Genomic DNA, 26,755 nt, shown 5'->3' with positions numbered 1-26,755 from the left:
GATACATATGAGCATGCTGTGACTATATTTTCAATCAGTGGATGCCATGTTATTTATCTAGTTTTTATAATGAATGTTTACCATATGCATAATTCTAAAGTGCAGACGAAATATTTTTGAATTACGAAAAGCAAATAAAAATGCCTGGCATTTATCATTCAAATATAATTTAACATGTTGTAGTTTTCTCTGTTAGACAGCAGCAGGCTTTTATTCTGAAATTATCAAGCGGATGTTGATGTCAGCTGACAGTTCTTCCTTCCCTCTTTTACTTTGCCTGCATGAATTGGTACAAATACATTACAATTCATTTGAAATAAATCTAAAACAATTAATTCAGAGGGAAGAGAGATAACTGAAATGTCCGCGAAACCAACTTGTTTGATAGTGGCGAGTGCCTCTGCTCAAGGTGGGTCCATTTACTTTGTACCAATTGATGATGTATTATCGGTTATTTAAAATGACATAAAGCAAAGTGTTGTATTTAGTTACATTAGCCAGTTTTGTTTCAATATGAGCTTGGTTATTCTATTTTATTTTTACCACTGTGTAACTGTCTTAAACGTGTCTTGCTAACGTTAGCTCGTTTAAAGTGATCAAGCTAGGTTTTTAAACTGATGTCTTTTGTCCCTCCAGGGGTGTCGGCGAAGTCTTTCCATCAGTCCTTCAGCCTTTGTACCTCAGCCTTTAACCTCCAGACAGCCACACCAGGGGTAAACAACCTTATTTCTACCTTTTAAATAACATGCCATTCATATTACTACTTCAAGCTCTGTGTCAGTGTAATAGCACTTCAACAACACACACACATTTGAGATGTTGAAGTGTTCCCAGCTGTGCAATGATAAACATATGAAGGAATGTATTTAAAGGATACTTCCAAATATTTAATGGTGATCTCAAGCATAACAGGAATGTCACATTCCATCTCCATCTTCAAGAAAAAGCTAAAATTACAACTTCTGGAAATGTATGATTAATGTACTGACCATATCAATGCACCCAATAGTTTATGTATGTAACCACAATATTGGGATTGTCTGTTGTGTGTTTGTTATATGTCTGTTGTTGTTGTTGTTGTTGTTGTTGTTGTTGTTGTATCCTGTCTGTTGCCACTTTACTTGTGGGAAATTGGGGCCCCTATTAAAAGCTTTAAATAGCTTCCTTGGGATCACCCCTTTCCACACATCCGACCATTTTGAAATGTTCACTGAATATATATAGATGTATATTTGTGATAATGTGTGTGGATAAACTAAACTAAACTAACAAAAGGAACTAAAAAATGTGACCACATCCCCCCCATTTTAGCTCATCTACACTGGCTGCCTGTTGATTTTAGGATTGATTTTAAGATTATTTTACTGACTTTTACAGCACTAAATGGACTTGCCCCTCTCTGTATCTCTGAGCTTTTATCCCCCTACAAACCTGGACGCAGTCTGAGGTCCTCTGGTAGTGCTCTGTTAACTGTTCCAAGGACCCGGCTGAAAACCAAAGGGGACAGGTCTTTCTCAGTCCGGGCTTCTTCACTCTGGAACAGCCTGCCAGAGGAGATCAGACTTGCAGAGTCAGTCCCTCATTTTATTTCACTACTCAAGACACACTTTTATCGTAAAGCTTTTATTTTGTGAATTTATTTTAACCTTTAACGTTTTATCTCTGCTTTTACTGTCTGTTTGCTTTTATTGCTTCTCTGCTTTTATTGTGTTTTTATTATTTTTGTGAAGCACTTTGTTACTTGTATTGAAAAGTGCTATACAAATAAAGGTATTATTGTATTTCATGTATATTTATGTTTGTTTTATGTAGACCCCAAGAAGAGTAGCTGCTGTGTTAGTGGCAGCTAATGGGGATCTGAACAAAGGATCTGAAGGATCTGATGTATCAACTTTTTGTTTATAATTTTGCTTTCTTCACGTCGTGTTATTACAGGGGAAGCCCATAGATTTTGTCGGTGTGGATGAAAGCACTGCTAGATGGGTGCAGGACTTCAATGTGAAACCATACGCAACACCAGCTAAACTGGAGTCAATAGATGGTGAGAATATCCATATGGTAGTCTTTTCTTTTTTTGGGGGGTGTTTTTATGTGTGCTGTTGGTTTTTTTTTGGACTCTGCTCATTAAAGTCACGATGACCCTTTTACAGGTGCTCGATACCAGGCACTGCTTATCCCAGACTGCCCTGGAGCACTGAATGACCTGGCACACAGTGGCTCTTTGCACCGCATTCTCTCACACTTCATCTCCCAGCAGAGTGAGTCTGATTTTAAAAGTGGTGGAATGTAATATGTATGTCCCTTATAGAGAAATGGAGACAGGTTGTTGTTGTTTTTTGTCCGTGCAGAGCCGGTTTGTGCAGTGGGACAAGGAGTGTCCGGGCTATGTTGTGCCACTGAAGGACAGAGTTGGATCTTCAGTGGCTACAGCTTAACAGGGGTTAGTTTTTTTTAAAGTTCAAATAAAGTCAGTTTATCCAGATACCTTATGTGTTGTGTGTCTAATAACAGATTTTGTTTTTGCTGAAAGCCATCAGTGTTTGAACTGGTGCGAAGGCCTGACTTTGCAAACCTGCCCTTAATCGTGGAGGACTTTGTGAGAGACAGTGGAGGATCATACACAGGTGAGCTGACCTGCAGAGCACTGATGCTAATTTGGTAAATGCTTAAACAGCATTTCTAAATCTCTCCTTTGTGTATGTCTTTGTTTTACAGCAAGTCCAGAAGACGCAGTGCACGTTGTAGTAGACAGACACCTCATCACTGGACAGAATACACAGTCAACCTCACTTGCTGTAAATAATCTAATCCTGCTCTGTAATTCAAAGTAAACACAGAACATGTTCAAATCAGAAATTAAATTGCTGAGTTGTTCCAACTTTATATTCACGTTATTACACAAACATTCATCCCAGATGAATATTGGAAGACTCTGGGTCAGAACATATGTTTAGCAACATTGTAAATACAACCTCACCTTCTCAATGCTCATGTTCTGAACTTAATAAAAACACACAATCAAACGTCTTGATTTGAAAATTTAAAAAAAAAGAGAAAACTTGGGATGTTAGGTTCAGATGCAGTTTTAAGAAAACCAGGAGAAGGATGCATCTTCAGCAAGCAAAACCAGACTCTTCAGTTCTGAAATGGAGAGCTAAATAGAAGATGTTTGAGGCGAGTGAACTCTGAAAGGCTCAGAACAACAACACAACCCTTCATTTTGACTTACACATACTGTACATATTGATGGTCATGCACCTTCTGTGGCTGAATGAAGATGTTACTGAACTCTAAATGAAGTGTTCAAGTTGATTCTTTCAATCACATTCATGAGTATACATACTGAAGTACCTACTATCTACTGCTTGTACCACTTGAATCATCAAATCCCAGATTTGTTTGCATTGATTTTAAAACCCTTAAACAACTTGAGAACATGTCACTCACTCCCAAAGTAAGACCAGCATACAGCTCTTGGTTTTTCTGAATGCATCTTGTCAAAAAGAAAAAAAAATGCTGATGATTAAGTGTTCTGTTTCCACTGTCAAGTCCATCTCTCATAGGAGATCATAGAAATAGTCCAGTCCTTGTCCCAATTCCCACAAGGAAATTCCTGTTCCAAGTTCAGTCGCTAATGAGATCCGCTGGTAGATTGACTGTAAAATAATTCAAACATTGTTAACCCTAATAAAACATCACTCTCATAAATCAAATAACGTTCTTTTCCTAGATAAACTGAAATGTGGCAAAGACTTACCTTCAATGTTGGATAGTACACCACATGCTTGACTGCATTGTTCCTGAAATGAAAGTGACAGGTTTTGGTGAGGCATGCTATAAAATGTGTCTTATTTTAGCCGTTAAATGTTAACTTAAGTGTTGTTAATCAGTACTTCTTATAACTGAAGTAATGCTCTCCTGAAAATTCATCCCAGAGGTGTTTTGGTCGGTGTTCTCTCAAAATCTCGATGTACCTGTGATCAAACAGAGACAAGTTTAAGACAGAGATAAGGATGTTACGGACAGCTTTCCTCAATCAGCCTGCCTGTTTATGTTTAAACTGTATGACAAAGAACCTTTCTGCAATTTCTGCCAAAGTTTGAAGAGTTTTGGTCATTTCTCTTAGTTGATGGTAATCATGAGGGTGGCGTTCAGTAGAAAAAGGGGAGTCAGTTTATTTGGTTCGATTGCTGCCAAAGCACTGTCAATCAAACCAGACCAAACTCCACTCACACAGGAAGGGGTGTTTCTCTTCCCCTACATTTTTGTTTCCTATTTAGCAAGAACATTTTATGTTACTCAGAAAAAAAAAGATAAGATCAAATAAATTGACTGGAGGTTTAAAGAACCCCACCAATGACACACATCAGTGCCAGTTCACAGGTTTAAAAATGTAGGATATTAAAAAGCTGTATGAAGCAAAAGGTAATCTTTTTACTCAATTGATGCTACTTAACTTATTTGAGCTATTGCCTGCTAACTACGAATGCATGTCTGACAATAGCTAAAGGCTACATGAACAACAGCTAGCATAACACCTGAATCTCTTACCAAGCTGTGAGTTTTGGTTAAGTTGTAGGGAATTATTTGCACTCTTTTTTTTTTTATTAAACTTCCACATCAGGTTTATGATCTTTACTCATGAGTTTGAAAAATATCCAACTTATTCTATAATGCTTGGGTAATTATAATTATTATCTATATAGCACTTTTTGAAAACAAGTTACAAAGTGTGTATTGAAAGTATTCTATCATTAGTCAGTGTGTTATTGTACCTTCCCCCCAGGATTGGTTCTGTTCCCTGGCTTGCAAAATCAAGGCCATACAAATTGAATCCGAGCAGGATCTTCTGCCTCCACTGAGCATTGGGTGCAAGCTGGAGGACACAGTCTCTCACCCAGGGCAGAGGTGAGCTCGGGCCCGCTCTATCCAAACAAAAAAGAAAAAGAAAACAAGGTATTCTAAAAAAAAAAGGCAAGCTGACTTCATTCATGTTTTTAATTTGTAATTTTGCCACTGATAACCCCCACAGAAAAATGCATTTCTACCACAATGAATCAATACACATCACTTGTCTGTGATGCTCACCTGGCACCGCTGGAGTAGTCGTATGTCATGAGGCTAAATCCATCGACTGCAGGGGCCAAATGCTCAAACTCCTCCCTGCCAAACATTCCTGGCTGCCCCGCACTGTTAACGTTGGAAAAACAACAAAAGGAGAGAAGTTAAAACCCTTTCTGTCATTTTTCAAACACTGGTTGTCTCTGAGATTGAACTGTTTGTTGTCAGTCACCTTGTCACTGCAGGTGGAATAACGAGAATGCAGTCTAATCTTTTATCCTTTAATGTCTCGCATATGTGTTTCACCATGTGGGCAAGCTCCCTGTGTGGAGAAGATTGAACATGTCAGATTGTTTGTTTTCTAAAACACACCATAATCGGCATATTTGTAAAACAGACATGTTGACAGTATAACTCACTTTCTTTTGTTACCTCCCAGCTGGCTCCACAGCTCCAACGTGAAACCATCAAAACCTTCAGTCTGCAAAGCCACAGCTTCATTAGACCGATGCAAGATAAACACAAAGCTGCTGCTAGGGAGTTGAACCTAAACACAACACTTATTTACCTTTGCAACATCCACCAGCTCATTTCCCAGCTCCTCAATTTCATCTTCACTCCCCAGAACACTCATGTAATCCTGGTAAGACCAGCCGTCAAATAACAGCCGAGGCACTGATGGGAAAGAAAATGAGCAAAGAATGGAGTCTTATGTGAAAGCACATGCACTGACCCAGACTTACAGGACAGGGTTGGCTTGTATAAGGACAAGAACATATACTCACCAATCCTGACTTTTTTGTTAGACTTGCGTACAGCTTTGACCCAGCCTGGGAAGACAAAAGGACCCTGTTATGCAGCTATGTGGCTCGTGGTGAAGCTTTAATTAGTGTCGAAAAAGAGCTGCAGGCTGTCACAACTGAGAGTGATACTGTCACCAGTAGACTGAAACGTTGTGGTTTAATAAACCTTTAAATGTGCTACGATGCTAATCTTATTTTTTTTTTTTGCTCAAACTTAATAACTGAAAAATAAATATTCTTAAAGAGCTGAATAAACACTTGAATGTCAGTGGTTTAGTCCTCTACCTGGGTCATGATCATGAAGGCCTGTCACGTCAAAAGTTTCAGGTCCCCGCCGGCGGAGCTGAAGCCACACGGGAGACACTGATGTCAGCTTAGAGCCAAACATCTTGGCAATGTCATATCCATGGGAGTTCCACTAGAGAATGAGGGACAAAGATATTCAATTTAGAGATACAGCAGAACAACAAAAGCTTTGTATGTTTTCAGTAATCAATCATCTTCCTCTCCTTTCTGGCCTTCCAGAAAAGCTCTTTCTTAAACACCTCCATGAGATGGCCACACTGGCTAACCTCTAAGGCTAAGGGCGAGAAGTAGCAGTTCTTTTTCTTGTTATTTAATCTGCTGTTTATTTTCTAATTATGCACTAAGCTGTTCTGTGTCTCAAACTTGAGAAATTAGTGAAAAATGCCTTCACCATTCCTGGAACAAGAGACAATATTTCCAAATGCTGGTTAGTCAAATGAAAGGTCCTTCACCCTAAGACCTTTAAACCATCATCTGACTGCAGCCTGAAAGCTGGATTTCTTTCAGGACATGCAGAAAACAATTATTTATATAATTAAGAACTAATTTAAAAAGCAAATTATGGATAAACTGTATATGCCTTATGTTTTTTTGCTTCAGAATTGTTCCTCAGCGTACCTTAATGTGATGGTACAGAGCTCTAGACATGACTGAAAGTAAATAATTTGACCTTTGTTATATTGAACTTTGAATAAACAGATGTATGTGTAAAGATTATACACAATAATAATGCAACTATTTTCTTTCAATTGACAGATTTTCTTTCATATTGTAGCTCCAGTTTATCATGTTTTAGCTAGATATTGATTTATTTTGATTATTTGCAAAGCACATATAGTGAGTTTGCACAACAAGTTTGAAACCCTTTGACTCGTGTTAGTTTCAGCTGGACTTCCTTATATTTTCTGCATAATATGAATACCATACATTTTTGTCTTCCAACTTTAAAGACAGGCATGTGAGAACAATAGACTAACAAAGAAGACCTCTTCCTTGTCATCTCTGGATTTCAGACTTACAGGTGTGACATATCCAAGAACCTGTCCTTGAAATGTTCTCTTGATGTGGACACTGTGTCTCTTTTCCTCCTTCACTATGTCCTTCCATTGAGGGTCTGATACAACAAGGCCTCTCTCCAACACAGACAACTCAGCTGGAGAGGTCTGCAAAGTGAGATCAAGAGGGGAAACAAAGTCAAACACTGTGACAGATAAACATCATCATGAATGGACAGATGAAAGATGAGGAAGCCCTTTTGACTGATCCTGGAAATTTCATTCAGTTCTGTGACAAACAAACAAGCATGCAGGTAGGGGAGGACATGCATGACTTGACAGCTCACACACATTTCAGGTAAAGGAAAACGACCTGAAGTTACTCACCTCGGCCTCAGCTTTATGCGACTTCTTTGCATCAGTTTTTGAAAGTGTGCCACCGACCAACCAGCAGCATGTGATGGCGTGCAGCAGGAATAATGTCGCTCTCATTTCCCCAAAAATTGCAATTAAAATAGTCGTAAAGCAGGTATATAAAAAATGGGTTAGCTCAGGTCTGCAGGTTTCCAGTGCAAGAGCTTCCTTCCTGAACGAGATACTGAGAGATAAAACACAGCATATCCTCCTGTGGTTTGAAATCACACAGAAAACCGAGCAGAGACCGCCTCGTTCATTCTGCTGTCACAGACATCCTGAATTTTCACATAACAACCGGGGTTTCTGACTGTCCCTTTGATTGACAACTTAGCTCAACGTGTTTCTGAAGCGTCAACCAGGCTGCATCAACTTCCGCCCGGAGGGTTTTCAAAATAAAATGTGTGCTTTAGAGAGAGTGACGAGGGGAGTGAAAACAAGTGTGTATCTGAGGGGCAATTATTATAGTTACCTTAAAGGTGACATATCGTGCAAAATCGACTTTTTAATGGTTCTCTACCTGAAATATTCCCCCTGGCATGTCTACAAACCCCATGAAAATGAAAAAAAAATCCATTCTGCCCCTGTTCTGATTTCTCCACCTTTCTTTAAATGTGTGCTGAAACGAGCCGTTTCAGTTTTCCGTGTTTTTCATACCTCACAACGACATCCGGTCTGTAACGGAAGTCAGAGCTCGGAGCTTGTTCAGCCCATAGACTGTATAAAATACAACTCAACTCCTCCGTTTTTCATTCCCTGCACACATGTGTGCTAACAAGGAGCTTAGGAGGGAGGCATGCCAGTTGTAGGCTGTCTTAATAAACACAAAGGTCGGTTTTACTCTCCATGTCTGCAGATTTGAAGATCTAGTGGATGATTTTTATTTTTCATGGAAAAGTGCTAGCGCTAGTTAGCATAGCCACATAGCTACATGTTCGTCGCTGTGTACCAAGACACACGTCGACATACTGACAAATAAAACAACAAGAAACACTAAATCTGTGACCAATCGTTCAGAAAGGTCCTGCTGCAGGCGCCTCTCCGTTAGGATCAGATTCTGGATCAGATTCAGAGGGTTGAAGTAACGCGGGTCTGTGAGCAGCTGTGTATATTCAGCCAACATGTAAACATTAGATCAACATGCTGGAGAGCTGAGGGCACATCCACTTCCTGAGGGGGCGTGGTCACAGAGAAAACAGCCTGTTCTGAGCAGGGCTGAAAAAGAGGGCTAAACAGGCATGCCACAATCTGATTTCAAATTGTTTTTTTGAGCATAAACTTTAAAGACATGTTTTGGGGACCTCTTAGACCAATATATTTTGATGAAAAAGAGCATAATATGCCACCTTTAAAATATATACAGATGGATCTAAGAGCGCAAGTGGTTGTGTTGGAATTGGTGTATGTATACCAGAATTTGAAATTAATTTGTCTAGATTAGATTAGATTAGATTAGATTAGATTAGATTAGATTAGAAAACTTTAATGTCCTCCAAGAGGCAATTTGTGGTACAGCACAGCTTTGAAAAACACAACAATGTGAAAGGTATATCAGACACACACAATATGGCAAGAGTGGAATAGAATAGAATAGAACAGCCTTTGTTTGTCATTGTCAGGTGTACAATGAAATTAGAAGCGCTGCTCCTGAAGGTGCATGAGATAAATACAAATAAAATAAAAACAGGTAGAAAATATGTATAAAAGACAATAAAAATATATAATAATATAAAAACAAATATATACAGTCAGGTCGGGAGAAGAGGTATTTGGGTTTAGGAAATTGCACATTATCCATTATTATTATAGTACTGGGATGATGTGGACACGGGAAGGCAAGTACACATCATTCAAAAACAAGTCGGTGAAATACTTTATTGGTATTATTCAAAAGTTTATTAGGCCTAGTGCTGATACTGCTTGATTTATTTTATTTTTAGTGCTTTCTCTCTGGATGTTTATAGTTCTTGTTTTGCCTCAAAAAGAGAAATCAAGTCCATAGAGGCTAAAATGTAGATATAAGTTTGTATTCAAAGAGCTCAGAAGAATGTATTTTGCTTGTTATGTACTTATATCTTGAATATTGTGAAATTGTAATGACAATGTTCTATGGCACAATAAAAAGAAAATAGAATAAGTTTGCACCCAATGGGGAACTGCGAACATTGTGATCAACCTGAAACAGTGGAACGTGTCTTACTTAATTGTATAAGATACAGTGTTATGAGGAATGACCTTTTTGAATTTTTGAAGCTGTCAAAGCATAACCATATTTCATTGGCAGGGTTGTTCAAGACAGTCATACAACGGAATTATTAAGTTTCTAAATGATTGTAGATTAGTTAAACAAATTTAGTATTTTTTGTTGGGTTGTGTTGGGTTGTGTTTTGTTTGTTTTGTCTGATTTAATTCAATTATTTTTCTGACTGGAATCTCCTGGTCCACAGTCCAGTCCAGTTGGTGGCGGTAATGCACCTATAAGCTGTTTGCCAACCGCCAATAAACTCCAAAGAAGAAGAAGAAGGAGGAAGTCCTCCGAGCAGCTAGGGGGCAGTGTAGCTCAGAATGCTAATAAGCTAGCACAGTAAAGAGAGACTGCAATGCCTATACATACCTTCAAGTGATATAAAATATGCCACAGAAGATATTGTAAAAGAGATCATACACCATTTGCTGTCATTTCGTGGTCTGTATGTTCGTAGATACTGTTTATGGGTAAGTGTCACTTCTCGCTTGCTCACTTTTAGCTCTAATCTGTATCATAGGAAAGCAATGTTGTTAGCAAGCTAACATGTCAGAGCTTCTGGACCACATGAGAACTGTCTAAATGGAGCTGATTAGGGTTGCCAACTGTTCCGTATTAGCCGGGAAATCCCGTATATTGGGCTTAATTGGTTTGTTTCATCCGGAACCTCAGTTGTCCCGTATATTGATTATTAACTCTTATAAATACAGCAGACTGCACTCTACAGATGCTAGCTCAGATCAGATCCTAGATCAGGTGCCAATCACACCGCCTGTCATCCAATCACAGAGGATTTTCTTTTTGATGGCCATTAAATGGTCAGACTCAAGTAACAGATGCAGCACAGACCTGATCAAAAATGAACTTTAAATATCTGTAAACTGTGACTTGTCATTTAAGGACTTCTCTCTTATGAGTCAGTCAAGAGTAGCAAACAGTATCCATTTGTTGAGTCATACTCCTCTTTTGCATTCTATTTTTCTTTTCCATTTTTTTTTATGTAAAGAGCCAGATTGTGGTTTCTTTGAGGTTTATTCATATGAGGTTACATAATGATACAGTAAGGATTAAAGGGACTATACACACTTTCTGCATTTCCAGTTGAATCAGAATATGAATACACGCTGAATTCACACATCATGCTTACACCACCATGGCACCGTGCACCTGTCCCTTATTATTTAGTAGTGAGAAAGTTGGCAACCCTAATGAGAACTGTCTTAATGGAGCTATGACATGTATTCAAACAACCAAGCTTGCGTAACAGAACATTCAAAGTATATTGCAGGCAAAACAAAAGTAGTGTTATTCACTGCGCTTTAAAATAATCTGTTTTATCACATTTTGTTGGCTCAGCATACGATGGAAAATGCAACTGAAGTACAAGTCTGGGCATGAATGAGTGCAATGAGTTATATCCTGCCACTTGTGAAATGCATCCTTGTTGCAAATCTTCCTTATCTCTGATTTACAACATCAAGTTTCATAATAAAAGTTTGGCATGCTAAGTATAATAATAGTTAACAGAAGCTGAAATCATGACTTGGATCTGCTGTGTCTGATATCTAAAGTGAAGAAGAACTGACGTGTCTTTATGATCACTGTTTCTAACACTAATATTGGACTGGCTTCTTTTTAGTGAGTAATGGCGGTTGAAAAATTTGTGTCAAAGACACTCGAGCTCCTACAGGAGGAGAGGGAGGCTGAAATAGAGGAGACCAGGTATGTAAAACAACATCCACTTATTATATAGAGGGAATGTTAAGCAATTTATTCCAAAAAAAAAGTCTGTTCAAGGGAGTTTGGGAAATATAACCTGTTATTGTGGGGTTAGCCTCTAGTGAGGGTCATGCTCCAAAAACACAGGATGTAATTGTTTCCACAACACCGGTCCAAAGCGTCTCTCTCTCAAGAAAAACACATCTTTTTAAATCTGCAACAGGAGTTTGTACTGGAAGCTTCAATAAATCAGAGTTCTGCAAAATTAAGTTTTGATAACTCTGATGACGTTATTTCCCAGTCATCACTGAACGTGATGTAGTTATTTTCTGAGGATTACAATAGATTAGTGAAACGAGTAGAAAGTATTTTTTTCCTTGACATGCATTTGCAAAAATATTCCATTTAAAAAAAACAAGGTTACACATGTACACAAAGTTGAAAAAACAAGCTACAACATAATACACAATAAGAAAGAGATACAATTGTGCTAAGTTAAGGTAGACATCAGATTCCATGGTTGAATATCACCCAAACTGATGTTGTAATTCTTCTTTTCTTTATATTTATTCAGGTTGATATATGTTTGTTTCTGTAGTTAAAAGTTATAGCTTCATAAAGATAGTCTAAAGCAGGGGTTCCCAAACTTTTCAGCCCATGACCCCCAAAATGTAGGTGCCAAAGACTCGCGACCCCCACTGTCCCTCAAAGTGATTTAATGTGGCTTCATTAAGCTGGTCTGGAGAAAATTTGCCTACCTATATGAGCATGTGTCCGTGTTTCCTGTGCCTTTATGAATCAACCTACTGCTACTGATGCTTTTGATAATGAACTGTTCACTAACCCTAAACTTAGGAGTCATCTGACAAAAAGAAAGACAGAAAACTCATTACATGTTCTATTTTCAAGGTTTTATTTAAATTTAGCTAATATTTTTGTCAATAGTTTTTACTATAATGGGTAAAATTTACTATTTTTAGATATCTTTTGTCTTTTTATAGCATTTTTTTTTTTGTATTTCTTTGTTTACTACAAGATAACAAATTAAATTATATATAAGTAATACAAAACAAAGAGAAGAAAAAATTAATAAATACAAAAAATATACAATAATACTAATAAATAAATAATAATAATAAACAGTTCAAACAAAAAGGAAGATAAACTTAAGAAAACAAGGTAAATAAACAAAAATAAATAATAATAAATATCCAAACCTGGTCCAACCCCCACTTTTGGAACCCCTGGTCTAAAGAACTTTATCAGATGCCTGGTAGAAAGTACAAATAGGGGTGCTGGCTGGAGAAAATCTCACTCTATGTCATCACAGGTGTATAGAGTTAGGGTTAACTAAGTATACAGCCAGGTTCTCGCTATGTTTAATTTCTTTCTTGTTAATAATTTATAGTATTAGTTTGAATTGTGTCTTTGGCCTTAACTTTTGATGGTATTTCAACAAACTACTTAAGATATCAGTAGTGAGAGCTGTGTCACTATGAAATGAAATGTGTCTTGTTCTGTTCCTCCAGGATATGGCAGGAGAACAGCTCTCTCAAGGATCTTCAAATTAAAGGTGTTTGCCTGCTGAAACTGCAGATAGGAAGTCAATCCACAGGCCTCTATGGTCGCACAGTTGTCATTCTCGAGCCAAGAAAGCATCTTGGTTTCTCATCTCTGCCAAGCAACAGCTTTGGACCTGGTGAGACAGACGTCGGCTGCTCTATTCATGTGTTCTATTACTGAAGTGTTTTGCTTCATTTGATGCTAACACTATCTTTTCTAACAGGGGACATAGTTGGCTTGTATGACACTGGCGAATGCACCGCAGCCTCACAGATTGGCACAGGACTAGTGACAAGGGTCAGCCAGGCTGCTATCAGTGTGGCTTTTGATGATTCAAAGGATGGCACAAGCTTTGATGATGATGCTCTCTACAACCTCTTGAAGTTGGCAAATGATGTCACTTACAAACGAATGAAAAAGTGAGTCACATCTGTAATGTAGTCACTGTAATAACACATGCAGGTAAGGTGTTAGACTGTGGAATAACTTATTTTCACTGTGTTTTGTGCTTGCAGGGCCCTGAATGTACTAAATGGATACTCCAATGGTCCAGCTGGCAATCTTATAAATGTTCTTTTTGGAGACACAACACCTTCTTCTCAATCACAGCCAAGTAAGTCAGGTTTTACAGAAGAAAATGATCATGGAAACTGCTCTGTGAAACTGTAATTGATGGTGGATTTTACACAAGTAGGGCAGAACGGGGTTGGTTGTCACACTTTTTACTGTTTTGATGATTGCTCATCATCAAAACATCTTTCAATAGTCATTCCTACATTAAATTGAAGCTTAATGTGTTGACTTGAAATGTGTATCCCTCTCATTTTCCAACTCATTGTAACAAAGAGGCAATTAACTGTCAAAGACACTCTGACACATTGTGACAACCATCCCCGTGATGGGGATGGTTGTCACACACTATGGGGTTGGTTGTCACACACTATGGGGTTGGTTGTCACAATGGTATTTCAATGGGAAAAATCTTTTAAAAAAGGCAAGAAGGCAGAAAGTAATTTGAAAGTTTAATTGCACTGACAAGTGATAGGCCAACATAACTTAATGCATTTTAACATGAAATGAGCAAGGAACATGAACAGGAAACACATCTTTAGGCCAGCCTATATAACAACATAAAGAACAAAACAAATAGGCCTAACAATAACGGCCTACTCATCTAGGCTACATGCAGTCACTGTCTGAGTTACAGGGATGGCAAATGTAGGGTCTGCACACTCCAACTCATTTCACCATGCATGATTTTGACAACATTGGGGTTGGTTGTTACATGTGACAACCAACCCCAAAGAGAATGTGACGACTAACCCCAACTGGAATTTTTTCCTAGCATCAAGGCTATCAACCATCTAACAACTAGTTAGCTAGCTAATAAAAATCTAAACTATAGCTTTCCCCTCACACTTTGTAAGGGTAACACTTGTTTTGTTATAAACCCATCGTTTAAAAGCCTAGAAGAAAAATACTGAGGAGCTGAATATTTACAATTTGACATGAAAAACACAAAAAATCCTCTCACCTCAAGTTCAGCTGTCTTACTCCAGAGAACACTATGTAGGTGAGCTCTGATCCTAATTCTGGAATTGTCCATACCCCAATTTGAGAGACAGTGCCCTCTTGTAGCAAGATATAACGAGTGTGACAACCAACCCCGTTCTCCCCTATGCAGCATATTTTTTATATATATATATGACACAGATTTTAAACCTTGCAAATCAGCAGAAATCCCACAATGACTGATCATGGGTATTTTTTTATGTTTCAACAGATGAAGTAGAATTTTTCAACTCCAACCTGGATGATTCCCAGAAGGATGCTGTGTCCTTTGCTCTGTCTCAGAGAGAGTTGGCTGTGATTCATGGACCACCAGGCACCGGCAAAACCACCACAGTGGTCGAAACCATCCTACAGGCAGTCAAACAAGGCCAGAAGGTGCCAGAAACTGATTTGTGTTGTTTTTTCTCACATTGATTTACTGTGCTTTGTTTTTAGTTGCAGTTCTCTTTGCATCAGCTCAGATTAAACAGAGTTCTGCTTTCACTCAGGTCCTGTGCTGTGCCCCCTCTAACGTGGCCGTGGATAATTTAGTGGAGAGGTTAGCTCGGTGCAAAGCCAAGGTCCTGAGGCTGGGTCACCCTGCCAGGCTGCTGGAGTCCATACAGAAACATTCACTTGACGCCATCCTTGCTCAGAGTGACAATGCAAACATCATTGCTGACATTCGTAAAGACATGGATAAAGCTTTTGTAAGTATTTGAATGTGTGCTTCTTCTGCAGTTTCTGCTGTTTTGAATGTTTTATAATATGATTTTCTTTTTCAAGATGGGAATGAAGAAGATGAGGGACAAAGGAGATAGGGGGAACTTCAAAAGGGAAATAGGAGAGCTGAGAAAAGAACTGAAGACCAGGGAAGCAGCAGCCATCACGCAAATCTTAAAAAGTGCTGATGTTGTTTTGTCAACCAACACAGGTCAGTAATGCCCTCCAGTGAATAAAATGTGATTGCATTTGTTGTGCTGAAGAGGAAAGGCAATCAGAGAGCACTTGTCTGTGTCTGCAGGAGCAAGTGATGACGGCCCTCTGAAGTTCCTGCCGACGGAGCATTTTGATTGGGTGGTGATAGACGAGTGCGCTCAGGCCCTGGAGAGCAGCTGCTGGATTGCTCTGCTCAAAGCGCGCAAGTGTATTCTGGCAGGAGATTACAAGCAGCTACCACCAACAATCAAATCACAAACGTAAGGGCGGGATTTCTCTGCATACACTACCAGTCAAAAGTTTGGAAACACCTTCTCATTCTCAACTCAACTCAACTCAACTTTATTTATAAAGCACTTTAAAACGACCACAGCCAGAACAGTGTGCAGTACATAAATAGACAAACAACGCATAAAAACAATTAAAACACAGGATAATAAAACAATAAAAACAATAAAACAATAATTAAAAACAAACCATAAAACGCTAAAACAGGAGCAAAGGGTTTGTATTTATTTTAATTATTGAACACTGTAGATTAATACCAAATACATCAAAACTATGAAAGAACATATATGGAATGATTTAATTAACAAAAAATTGTTAAACAAACCAGAGTATGTTTTATATTTTAGATTCTGTAAAGTAGCCCCCTTTTCCCTTCATGACAGCTTTGCACACTCTTGGTATTCTCTCAGTCTGCTTCATGAAGTGGTCTCCTGGAGAGGTTTCTAATTAACATGAGCCTTGTCAAGAGTTCATTTGTAGAATGACTTGCCTTCTTAATGTGTTTGAGACCATCAGTTGTGTTGTTCAGAGGTAGGGTTAGCACACAATGGATGGCCCTATCTGACTACTGTTGTAATCCATATTATGGCAAAACCAGATTTGATGTCTTCAGTATTAAACTACAATGTTAAAAATAATTAAAATAAATCAAAACCATTGAATGAGAAGATGTGTCCAAACTTTTGACTGGTAGAGTATATTCTTTAAAAAAAATAACAGTCAATGTCTAACGTGTGTCCTGTGAGTTTTTTTCTTCAACCCTATTTTAAATCTGAAATGTTTCAATTCAATTTCTGTCGTTAAAGTTAAAGTTTTTTGTACATCAATAATTTCCCCTTTTTATCAAGCCTATTTACAGGTAATGTTACTGATACAAGGGTCTCACAAAAACAGCACAAAGTGAAGGACTCATAGCACAATCAGTACATAAACAAAGTGGAACATAACAGAACATAAAAAAGAATAAAAGTGGCAAGATTAGTTGTCAGATTTTGGAATCCCAGAGGAGAACCAGGCTAGACAGCTTCAGTTCCTGTTGTAGACTGCTCTGAGCTGAATGGACAGAATAGTAAAACTCCTCTTTACCAAATTCTGCAGAAGCATATTAAGGAATAATTTTTCAAAAGTCTTGTTTTATGTTCATGCATTTTCTGCTCATTACCATCTTTATTTGTGCTCCACAGGGCTGCTTCTAAAGGCTTGTCCCTCAGCCTCATGGAGAGACTCATCCAGATGTTTGGGGACTCTGTTGTCCATATGCTCACAGTTCAGTATCGCATGAACAGCGCCATCATGGAGTGGGCTTCTAAAGAGATGTACAAAGGAAGACTGACAGCTCACAGCTCTGTGGAGGCACATTTGTTAAAGTGAGTGAGAACTTTGGTATGAAGAGTATCTCACTTGTATTTTGATGACAGTTGATTTTAAAAGTAACGGTTTGTGTGTCTGATGTAAAAAGGGATCTACCTGGAGTCGCCAGTGTTGAAGAGACCAGTACGCCTCTGCTTCTTATTGACACTGCAGGCTGTGGTCTGAGTGAGATGGAGGTCACAGATGAGCAATCCAAAGGCAATCAAGGTCGGTCAGTTTAATGTAACAAAGCATGGTTTCTTTACAGTCAGTGTGTGGTGGGTTTTAACAGTGTGTTTACTTTATTATCAGGTGAGGTGGACATTGTTGATCTGCACATAAAGGCTTTGATTGACGCTGGACTAAAAGCTAAGGACATAGCTGTTATTGCTCCATACAATCTACAAGTAAGTCACTGATCTGAGGAAGGTTATGTATCCTAAATCGCATTGTGTTATAGCCATAATGTAAAATGTTATTTTTGACATCTAAAATCAAAGATTCACATTTTATGCAACAAACGATAAATTAGCATCCTAGAATTGGAAATGCTAAGTTAAATAAGAAAAATTTTTGGACTTGAATTAATCCAAGCTGCTCACACATTTTGAGGTCTGCAACAGTGTCATAACCAAGTTCCACTGTCATCACTTCTTCGTACTTACACATTGCATCCACACTGGCATAACATTGGTGCACTAGTGCATTGGTTTTCAAAGTGGGGGCCTTCATGGGGCACTAGGGGGGCATCAGAAAAGTGGAGGAAAGGGGGAAAAAATAATCTAATTTTAAATGAATTTTTTTCATTATTATTATTATTTTTACAACACGCTTGTTAATAATTTCTAATGCTAAACAAATGTAATAATTATAGAAAGTGAATAAAAGCAAGAAAATACATTCTAAAAGTTGATATTTCTAAACATATTTTGAAGCATTGCCTGTGGGTTTTCAAAGGGGGTCCCCAGCCAGCAGCTAATGCTGTTTGGGGGGCCTTGGCATGGTAAAGTTTGGGAACCCCTGCACTAGTGTATGATTTCACATTGGCCACAGTGTTGTAGAGGCACAAGAGAAATGACATTTAAGCAGATTGATGTGTGTCTTGTGTGTCCACGAATGTAAATATTGCACCTTGATCCTGCTGTTTGAGAGCAGCTTCAGGGAAGCAGATTTAAAAGTTTTGATCTCTTGAAGGTGGATCTTCTGCGTCAGAGACTCTCTGCGAGGCATCCCGAGCTGGAGATAAAGTCAGTGGATGGATTTCAGGGCAGAGAGAAAGAGGCTGTGGTGTTGTCACTCGTTCGATCCAACAGAAAAGGTAAATATTACTTTTTGTTGCCAAGTTGTCAGTTTTTCTACCTTAGCATACCGCCATATTTCAGACACAGTTTTAACTATGAAAACAAGATAAGTAAAATCAAATTACAATAATACTCGCTTTGCTTTGTGTTATAAATCCAGCACATACTTTACAGTGGTGCTCTCTATGATAATAATAATAACTTTATTTATATAGCTTCTTTAAAAGCAAATGTTTACAAAGTGCTTTGACAAACAAAGCATGGCTCACTAACATAGCAAACATTTCAAACGACAGGGAGGAGGAACATAAACAATGCAAAACAAAATGCAACGCAAGAGATTAAAAGGGATGCACGTCAATTAAACAGAATGAAGTGGTGGGACAGTGGACCAGTAAATCGTTGTTGAGAGTTTTTTTAAGGATACAAAATTAAATAAATAAATAAAAATGGATAAGTAAATAAAAGCTTTAAAGGTGACATATCATGCAAAATCGACTTTTTAATGGTTCTCTACCTGAAATATGTGTCCCTGGCATGTCTACAAACCCCCCCGAAAATGAAAAAAATCCATTCTGCCCCTGTTCTGATTTCTCCACCTTACTGTAAATGTGTGTGAAACGAGCCGTTTCAGTTTTCAGTGTTTTTCATACGTCGCAACATCATCCGGTCTGTAACGGAAGTCAGAGCTTGGAGCTTGTTCAGCCCCTCCTCCGTTTTTCATTACCTGCACACATGTGTGCTAACAAGGAGCTTAGGAGGGAGGCATGCTAGTTGTAGGCTGTCTTAATAAACACAAAGGTCGGTTTTACTCCCCACGTCTGCAGATTTGAAGATCTAGTGGATGATTTTTATTTTTCATGGAAAAGTGCTAGCGCTAGTTAGCATAGCTACATAGCTACATATTAGTAGCTGTGTACCAAGACACACGTCTACATACTGACAAATAAAACAACAAGAAACACTAAATCTGTGACCAATCCTTCAGAAAGGTCCTGCTGCAGGCGCCTCTCTGTCAGGTTCAGATTCTGGATCAAATTCAGAGGATTGAAGTAACGCGGGTCTGTGAGCAGAGTGTATATTCAGCCAACATGTAAACATTAGATCAACGTGCTGGAGAGCTGAGGCCACATCCACTTCCTGAGGGGGAGTGGTCAGAGAGCTCATTCTCATTTAAAGACAGCCTGTTCTGAGCAGGGCTGAAAAAGAGGGGTTTACAGGCATGCCAAAAAAGTGCTTTTTTTTTTTACAATAAACTTTAAAGACATCTTTTGGGGACCTCTTAAACCAATATATTTTGATGAAAAAGAGCATAATATGTCACTTTTAAAAGGACAATAAAAGAGGTTTTCAGAATAAGAGAACAACATCATATCGGGAAAATTAGAAAAAAGTGTTCAGGATAAATTAGGAAAATTTAAATAATAAATTGAAAAAATAAATTAAAACAATAAATAATAAAATAGAAGTAAAAGTGGTTAGGAAGATAAAATCACATAAAAGCAAGTCTGTAAAAATGGGTTTTAAGAAGAGATTTAAAGTTTCTTTGGTTCCTCTTTAGAAACACTTACCTGGATTTAAGCAGATTGTGGACTAAATATGAATAAAATACAAATAATAATAAAAAGAGGACAACAAAATGATCCGAGTATTGTTTACCGTCTACGACTCATTCACAAAAAATGTGTTTGTTGTTCCATCTGCTATCCATCTAAATTCCCATGAAGCCAGGATGTGGTTGTGTAATCATCAATCCTCAATCCTGACTGAAATAATCCTTATTATGATTTTGGCATGATGAATCAGCTGTAGTATAAAGCTTTTACATTCTATACTTTTCATTATGTTTTTAGGGGAAGTTGGATTTCTGGCAGAGGACAGGAGGATTAATGTGGCTGTCACCCGTGCCAGACGTCACATCACTGTGGTTTGTGACACACAAACTGTCCAGAATCATCCCTTCCTGAAGTCCCTCGTTAGTCACATGACTGAGTTTGGGGAGGTCAGAACTGCATTCGAGTACATCCAGGACATCGCGCCACAGAACCACACCCGCGACCACAAAGACTCAAAGCCAAATACCACTTCCAGCAGCTCAGTTTCTACCAAACAGAAAGTTAAACAGCAACCTGCCAATAAAGCAAAGCAAGGACTGAAAACATCAAGTGATAATGAAAGTAGTGTTACAAAGAAGCGCACAACCCCCGGCAGAACAGCAGAGGAAGAGGAAGAACAGAAGCTGAACAGAAAAGCTGAGATCAGAGCACAGGTGGAAAACTTTCTCAAGGACTCAAATCAAAGTGAACTCCAGTTTCCATCCTCGTTTAACTCTCACGACCGCCTGCTGGTCCATCAGATCGCTGAAGAGCTGGGCCTTGTGCACGAGAGTAAAGGCGAGGGTAGAGACAGGTGTATCAGTGTTTCAAGGCCCCTAGAGCCAACACAAGCAGAGGAGCTAACACAAGAAGCAGAAGAAGCTCAGGAAGAAGAAAAACTCCCAAATCCCCCACAAGAACCGGCGTGTCAGCCTCAGTTAGACCTGAAAGGGTTACATTTGGAGCGAATGAAGAGGGAGCAGCAGAAAAGGGAAGAAAATGCTCAACTGAAAAAGCAACAGAGCAACATCCTACCAGCTCCGGGCCAGTCATCAAAGAAGTCAAAGTCTGCAAAAGGTTTGCTGAAGAAACATCTATTATTCAAGTGTTTCTGAAACGTGTCCTCTCTGCTACACTTTAACTTGACCTCTCTCTCTTTTTTTTCTTCAAGGAAAGAACCGAACGAAGGCAGGCGCCTGTGACATTGCTGCTGCAGCTGCTCCAGATGATGACTTTGACAAGCTCATCAATGCTGTTAAGAAAGCAGAGAGTGTGTGCAGCTTTGTGAAGTGTAAAGCTTCTGTGCTTACACTTGGACAGCTTTGTCTGTTCTGCAGCAGACAGTTTTGTCTCAGTCATCATATCCCAGAGGTAAGACAGAAACAGACTCAGTTAGACTTGGATAGTTTTTGATATTTCACCAGAAAAGACAGCTGAAAATGTTTTGTTTTTTTTCACTGTTATGTTTTTAATCCTTTGTAGGTTCACGGCTGTGGAGATAAAGCCAAGTCTCATGCTCGGATGAGAATAAGCAAAGAAGGCGTTCTGTATGCTGGGAGTGGGAAGAAAGACAAATCAATGGACCCCAATAAAAAGGCCTATCTGCAAAGGAAACTGGACTCTAAACTGAAGGATATGGTGTCACAGAGGAGACCCAAAAACAAAGATGACAGTTAATAACACCTAAAAAAACAAAAACCTCAAAGAATGTACAGAATTGCAGAATGTGTTTTGAAAGATTAAACAATTTTAAGTCAGAATTGTAAGTTTGTTTGTTGATCAAATATGTGTCCGTATTGTCATTTAATACAGTATCTGACAGTTAGATACTAAAGTTCCTGAGAAACACTGATGATATTTAAACTATACAGCATGTTTCTTCTTGTGTCCATAACACATGTGAGTCTATTCCAACTCCACCCGTATGTTCAGAGGACAGATTTTCAGTGGGCTGGAGTTTTTGATCTCATCATACAGTCCAGGGGATAAATAGGGGTAAATCCTCTCTGTAAATCTATCAATGAATGTGTGTATTGTTGTCAGGTCAGTGGCATTGATGAAGACTACTTTCCCTCTGTCATAGTCCACTTTCACAGTAATCTTCTCAGGCTTCTGCTTCAACACAAGCTTAATACGAGACGAGGTCTGAGCCCAGTACGAGTCTCCGTTCATCAGGCCTATCACCCAGAATCCCTCTGCAGGGTCGAGGAAGACTGCAGTCTTTCTTTTGATGGACTCCAGGGCCACTCCAATGTACCAGTCTTTGCCCTGGCCCACATCTACGGTCCAGCTGTGCTTCCCCCACGTGAAACCTGTCGCCCCCAGCACACACACACGGCTGGTGCATCGTTCAGGGTTGTCAGGTAGGAGCTGCTGATTGCTGTACTGCACACAGGTCAACTCTTCAGAGAACCTCAGGTTGGACTGGGCTGTATTTGGATCCAGAGTGACAGGAACTGAAAGTGTAGACAAAGTTCAATACAAGGAGAATACTTCAAAGTTAATTATAAACGAAGGATGTCATCTCTTCACCCACCGTGTTTAATGACATCAGCCATCTTCCTCCAGACTTTGTACTTCAGTAATCCCAAATGTTTTGCAGAATTGACCAAGATATCTCTGATACACTCTGGCTCTTGGACGATGATTTTGACTCTGGAACATGTGTAAATATTCAAAACGTTGTCCTATGAGACAGTGCTAATTCAAACAGAAAGTGGCTTCCACTTACCTTTTCTTTGTTTCCTTGTAGTCCTTGAACCAGAGATAGAAAATGGAATAAATACACATCATTAAAGAAAATTTGAAGTGAACAGTAAAATACACTTCATGTAGAAGTTCCAATCAGCACACTGCTCATAACCACAAAATAATTTAAAAGTTATATAAAAGTTTAATTACAAGGCAGCTCTTTTATTCAGAATTAAGAAATGGTCCCACAAGCCTTGTACAGTACAACAATTGTCAAGGTTCTGTAAAGACAGTTATGTTAAACCATCCAATCTGCTAAGGGTCCTCAAGATAAGTTATCAAAAAACGAATTATTCCACAATTAACAATCTCAATAAGTGGTAGCACAGAGACATTATTAAAGCAACATGAAGAGTAAAAACATGTTAGAATTTTTTTTTAAATTGTACATCACCAAAGTCAAACTATTTAATTGTCTGAAATCACGTAGGCTAGCATCATATTTTACTTAGTCATGTATGTTATGGGGTGCCGTTTGTAAAGTTGTGCACACAAAATAACAGCAACATTTCTCCACATTTAGCTCCAAAACGTCATAACAATGTAGAGTGAATTTTTAAAAGTCACTTTTTTTTAATCACATTTAGAGGAATATTTGTGATCTTCTGCACATTTAATTTTGTTGTGAAAAATATATTAAGTTAAAATTGTGTTAAATCCAAATGAAAAAATTTAAAATTAAATGTTCAACGATAAATCTAAATGTTAAATATAAATATAAATTTAAAGGTAAATATAAATGTTAAATATACATATAAATGTTAAATATAAATCAAAATGTTAAACAATAAATCTAAATGTTAAAGATAAATCTAAATGTTAAAGATAAATCTAAATGTTAAAGATAAATCTAAATGTTAAAGATAAATATGAATATAAAAACCAAATGCTAAATCTAAATCTAAATGTTCAACAATAAATCAAAATGTTAAATATAAATCTAAATGCTAAATATAATATAAATGCTAAATATAAATATAAATGTTAAATATAAATATAAATGCTTAATATAAATATAAATAGTAAATACAAATATAAATATTCAACAATACATCTGAATGTTAAATATAAATATAAATGTTAAATATAAATATGAATATTAAATATAAATATAAAGGTTAAATGTTAAATATAAATGTTAATTGTTGCTCTGCGATATGCAAATTTACACTGCCGCATATCAGCTAAATATTTAGGCGGAGCAACATTTAGCATTTAGATTTAACATTTAACATTTAGATTTCTATTTAGCATTTGGATTTAACAATGATTTTAACTTAACAACAAAATTAAATGTGAAGAAGATTACAAATATTCCTCTAAATGTGATTAAAAAAAAGTGACTTTTGAAAATACACTCTACATTGTAATGACGTTTTGGAGCTAAATGTGGAGAAATAGTGTGCACAACTTTATTACCGGCACCCCATAGCAAGTAGCATGATTATAATTAAAAATGTTTCATGATTTGTTGCGAACATGTCCTAAATGAAAAGCCAGTGATGTTAGGTCAAACTTTCCTTGTGCCTAATATTTTGGTGAATGCCTAAAGAAATCCGCCAAAGTCTTGATAATCAGCCTCAGATGCACTTTATGATGGTCAGTCTGCTAACATTGGACCCAGAGTTGGACCATTTCAATGGGCTTGTTAGTATGTGGATTTAAGTATGTAGCCCTTGGCAGAGTGTATGACTAATAAGCAGGTAGCATGGCTGTAGACGTGTAGAGTTTTTAGGGATAATGTACCGTTGTGAGGTTTTGACTAAACAGAAACAAGTATGTACAGTCGGATGATTAATACCAAACATTTATCTGCACTTAAAAATTGTTTACGCTTCATTTCTGGATATTTTCAGTTTCACCTAATAGTCTGACAGGGCTTTTTAGTATCAAATGAATTCAACTATGAACTCAGTTCTGGCAATTTTTGTTGAATTTTGAGTTTTTGTCTTGTTTCAAAAGATTTATTTTCATGTTCCTGGATCACAACCACTTATGAGGTTTAAGTAGTATAAGAGCTAGAGGTGTGAAAAATATCAATACAGCAATATATCGCGATACCTTGACCTCCGATATAATACTGATATTTCAACTCTAAATATTGATTTTTTGTAAAAATAAAAATTCATATTTTAGCCAAGTTGGAACTATAATACGACTTCAGTATTTCAAAAACAATAAAGTGGAAAAGTTGTTTTCAATTAAATAGTTTTGACTTAAGTTGTCCTTTCAATTTTGAGTAATATTGTGTGATTTACACATACACAATCTCTATTTTTTTCTTAGTTAACTGTGTAGAATATCTCAACATATCACAATATTGTGATATCGAGATACTATTGTATCGTGACCCAAGTATCGTGATGCGTATCGTATCGTGAAGTTCTTGCCAATGCTCACCCTTAATAAGAGCCCTTCAGTTATCCAGTTCAGTAATAGTAATAAATAGTCTCCAGGTATTAGGATGATATTGCGTAAGTTTAAATGGCTTTGTGTTTAGGTGTTAGTGTGTAGGTAAAATGTATAAATAATGGCAGTAGCATACCTGTAGAAAAGGTAAATCATTCACCCTGAGTGTTTTCTCTATATCACTGATGGTGGCAGAGAGGCTGTTGATCTGGTCCTTGATGTTTCCCAGCTTCTTACACATCACCTGCTTCTTCACTTCCTCTTCCTGTCTGAGCACCTTCAGTCTGGAGTTTTCCTCCTCCTTAAGGAAGAGATGTAGCTTCTCAAACTCCTCCTTGATGGCTCTCTCACATTGAGTAGCCTGGGTCTGTGGTGTTGAAGGAGCAGGTTATTTTTGGCCATACAAAACAGGAATGCTTATTGGCTTGTGTTGAAGGATTTTCTCTGAGAGCCAGGTGTGAAGTTAACAAGACACAGGAATTAAAATAGCTAACATTTCCCCTTACATACTTTTTGTGTTGACACTGACAATTGGTACAGTCTCAACACAGCTGATGACTTTTTACCTGTATGTAGTTCTTTGTTTCTTCCCACTGCTCCTTTTTCTTGTTCAGCATTTTGAGTTTCTTCTTCAAGGGCTCCAGCATGGCTGAAATTTCTTTCTGAAATTTTCACAATAGAATCACAAGTTTCAGTCTAAAGCTAAAACAAGTCATTAAATAATTATCTTCATATTTTTAGTTACTTATCTCAGGTTTATTTTGACATTTTTACCATTTTAAATGTTTACAGTTTTTAGACATACATTGTACATTTCTCCTGATTTTAACACTTCTAATTTTGTACAGACTCATTGATCAAGTAGTTATTTGAAGAAACATAAAAACACCAAAACAAGATTCTTTGTGTTGGAGTGAATGTAAAGTGACTACCTCTTTTGATTTACTTAACAATACCTTTCTCTGTCGTGCTGCTTCTTCCACCGGGCTGCACTCGTGAACTTTGTGCTTTCTTGATGTTTGGCAGACGAGACAGATGGGCTCTTCATCGTTGTGACAAAAAATATTCAGCCTCTCGGTGTGAATGCAACAAACCTCTGGTGTCCCGCGGATCCTCTGCACTTGATATTCATCTACAGCTATCTTTAGCTGCAAATTGATAGGAGGCCTCCCAGGAGCAGACTTGACACCACACACAGGACATTCTCTGCATCTTTTCCATTCCGAGTCTTTCTGTAAACACACTTTACAGATATTGTGGCCACAATTTAGGAGAACAGGAACGCTATAAATCTCATTGCATAGAGGACAAAGTAGATCCTCGGCAGAGTGTGAACTTGTTGCTGCCATCAGGTTGAAGTGTTCCTGTAAGGTGAGAAAAAGAAACCTTTCTTCCTGCTCTTCAGGTATGTGACTGTAGGCTTGGTTGAGACTTATGGTAAATGCTGGGAAACTAGTACAACTGG

At 37.9% G+C, this 26,755-nt stretch overlaps 4 protein-coding genes across 4 annotated transcripts; 2 read left to right on the top strand and 2 right to left on the bottom strand.

Moving 5' to 3' along the window:
* Nucleotides 1–226: 226 nt before the first annotated feature.
* On the top strand, nt 227–3,708 carry gatd1 (glutamine amidotransferase like class 1 domain containing 1). The gene is made up of 7 exons (XM_034686498.1): nt 227–409; nt 637–713; nt 1,936–2,041; nt 2,151–2,258; nt 2,349–2,440; nt 2,531–2,624; nt 2,716–3,708. The coding sequence occupies exons 1-7, from the start codon at nt 361–363 to the stop codon at nt 2,829–2,831; spliced, it is 642 nt and encodes a 213-aa protein (XP_034542389.1). The 5' UTR covers nt 227–360; the 3' UTR covers nt 2,832–3,708.
* Nucleotides 3,028–8,074, bottom strand: chid1 (chitinase domain containing 1). Its single transcript, XM_034686495.1, has 12 exons — nt 7,553–8,074; nt 7,190–7,333; nt 6,150–6,282; nt 5,847–5,891; nt 5,630–5,736; nt 5,481–5,542; nt 5,294–5,383; nt 5,089–5,190; nt 4,776–4,925; nt 3,894–3,974; nt 3,758–3,800; nt 3,028–3,656 (listed from the first exon to the last, which is right to left on the bottom strand). Exons 1-12 carry the CDS (start codon nt 7,655–7,657, stop codon nt 3,558–3,560), a joined length of 1,161 nt encoding a protein of 386 aa, XP_034542386.1. The 5' UTR covers nt 7,658–8,074; the 3' UTR covers nt 3,028–3,557.
* Nucleotides 8,075–10,077: 2,003 nt separating this feature from the next.
* On the top strand, nt 10,078–21,890 carry ighmbp2 (immunoglobulin mu DNA binding protein 2). The gene is made up of 16 exons (XM_034685959.1): nt 10,078–10,294; nt 11,464–11,546; nt 13,073–13,242; nt 13,330–13,525; nt 13,622–13,719; nt 14,890–15,053; nt 15,167–15,367; nt 15,444–15,591; nt 15,682–15,856; nt 17,069–17,251; nt 17,344–17,462; nt 17,547–17,641; nt 18,429–18,552; nt 20,389–21,207; nt 21,302–21,501; nt 21,613–21,890. The coding sequence occupies exons 2-16, from the start codon at nt 11,470–11,472 to the stop codon at nt 21,805–21,807; spliced, it is 2,964 nt and encodes a 987-aa protein (XP_034541850.1). The 5' UTR covers nt 10,078–10,294; nt 11,464–11,469; the 3' UTR covers nt 21,808–21,890.
* LOC117814563 (zinc-binding protein A33-like) lies at nt 21,617–26,639 on the bottom strand. The gene is made up of 6 exons (XM_034685960.1): nt 26,247–26,639; nt 25,857–25,952; nt 25,427–25,657; nt 22,862–22,884; nt 22,667–22,785; nt 21,617–22,586 (listed from the first exon to the last, which is right to left on the bottom strand). The coding sequence occupies exons 1-6, from the start codon at nt 26,637–26,639 to the stop codon at nt 22,036–22,038; spliced, it is 1,413 nt and encodes a 470-aa protein (XP_034541851.1). The 3' UTR covers nt 21,617–22,035.
* Between the last annotated feature and the right edge of the window lie 116 nt (nt 26,640–26,755).

Source organism: Notolabrus celidotus, chromosome 6 (genome assembly GCF_009762535.1).
Source record: "Notolabrus celidotus isolate fNotCel1 chromosome 6, fNotCel1.pri, whole genome shotgun sequence".
NCBI lineage: Eukaryota > Metazoa > Chordata > Actinopteri > Labriformes > Labridae > Notolabrus > Notolabrus celidotus.
The sequence above is the reverse complement of the archived record's forward strand: the minus strand, read 5'-3'. Positions and strand labels throughout refer to the sequence as shown.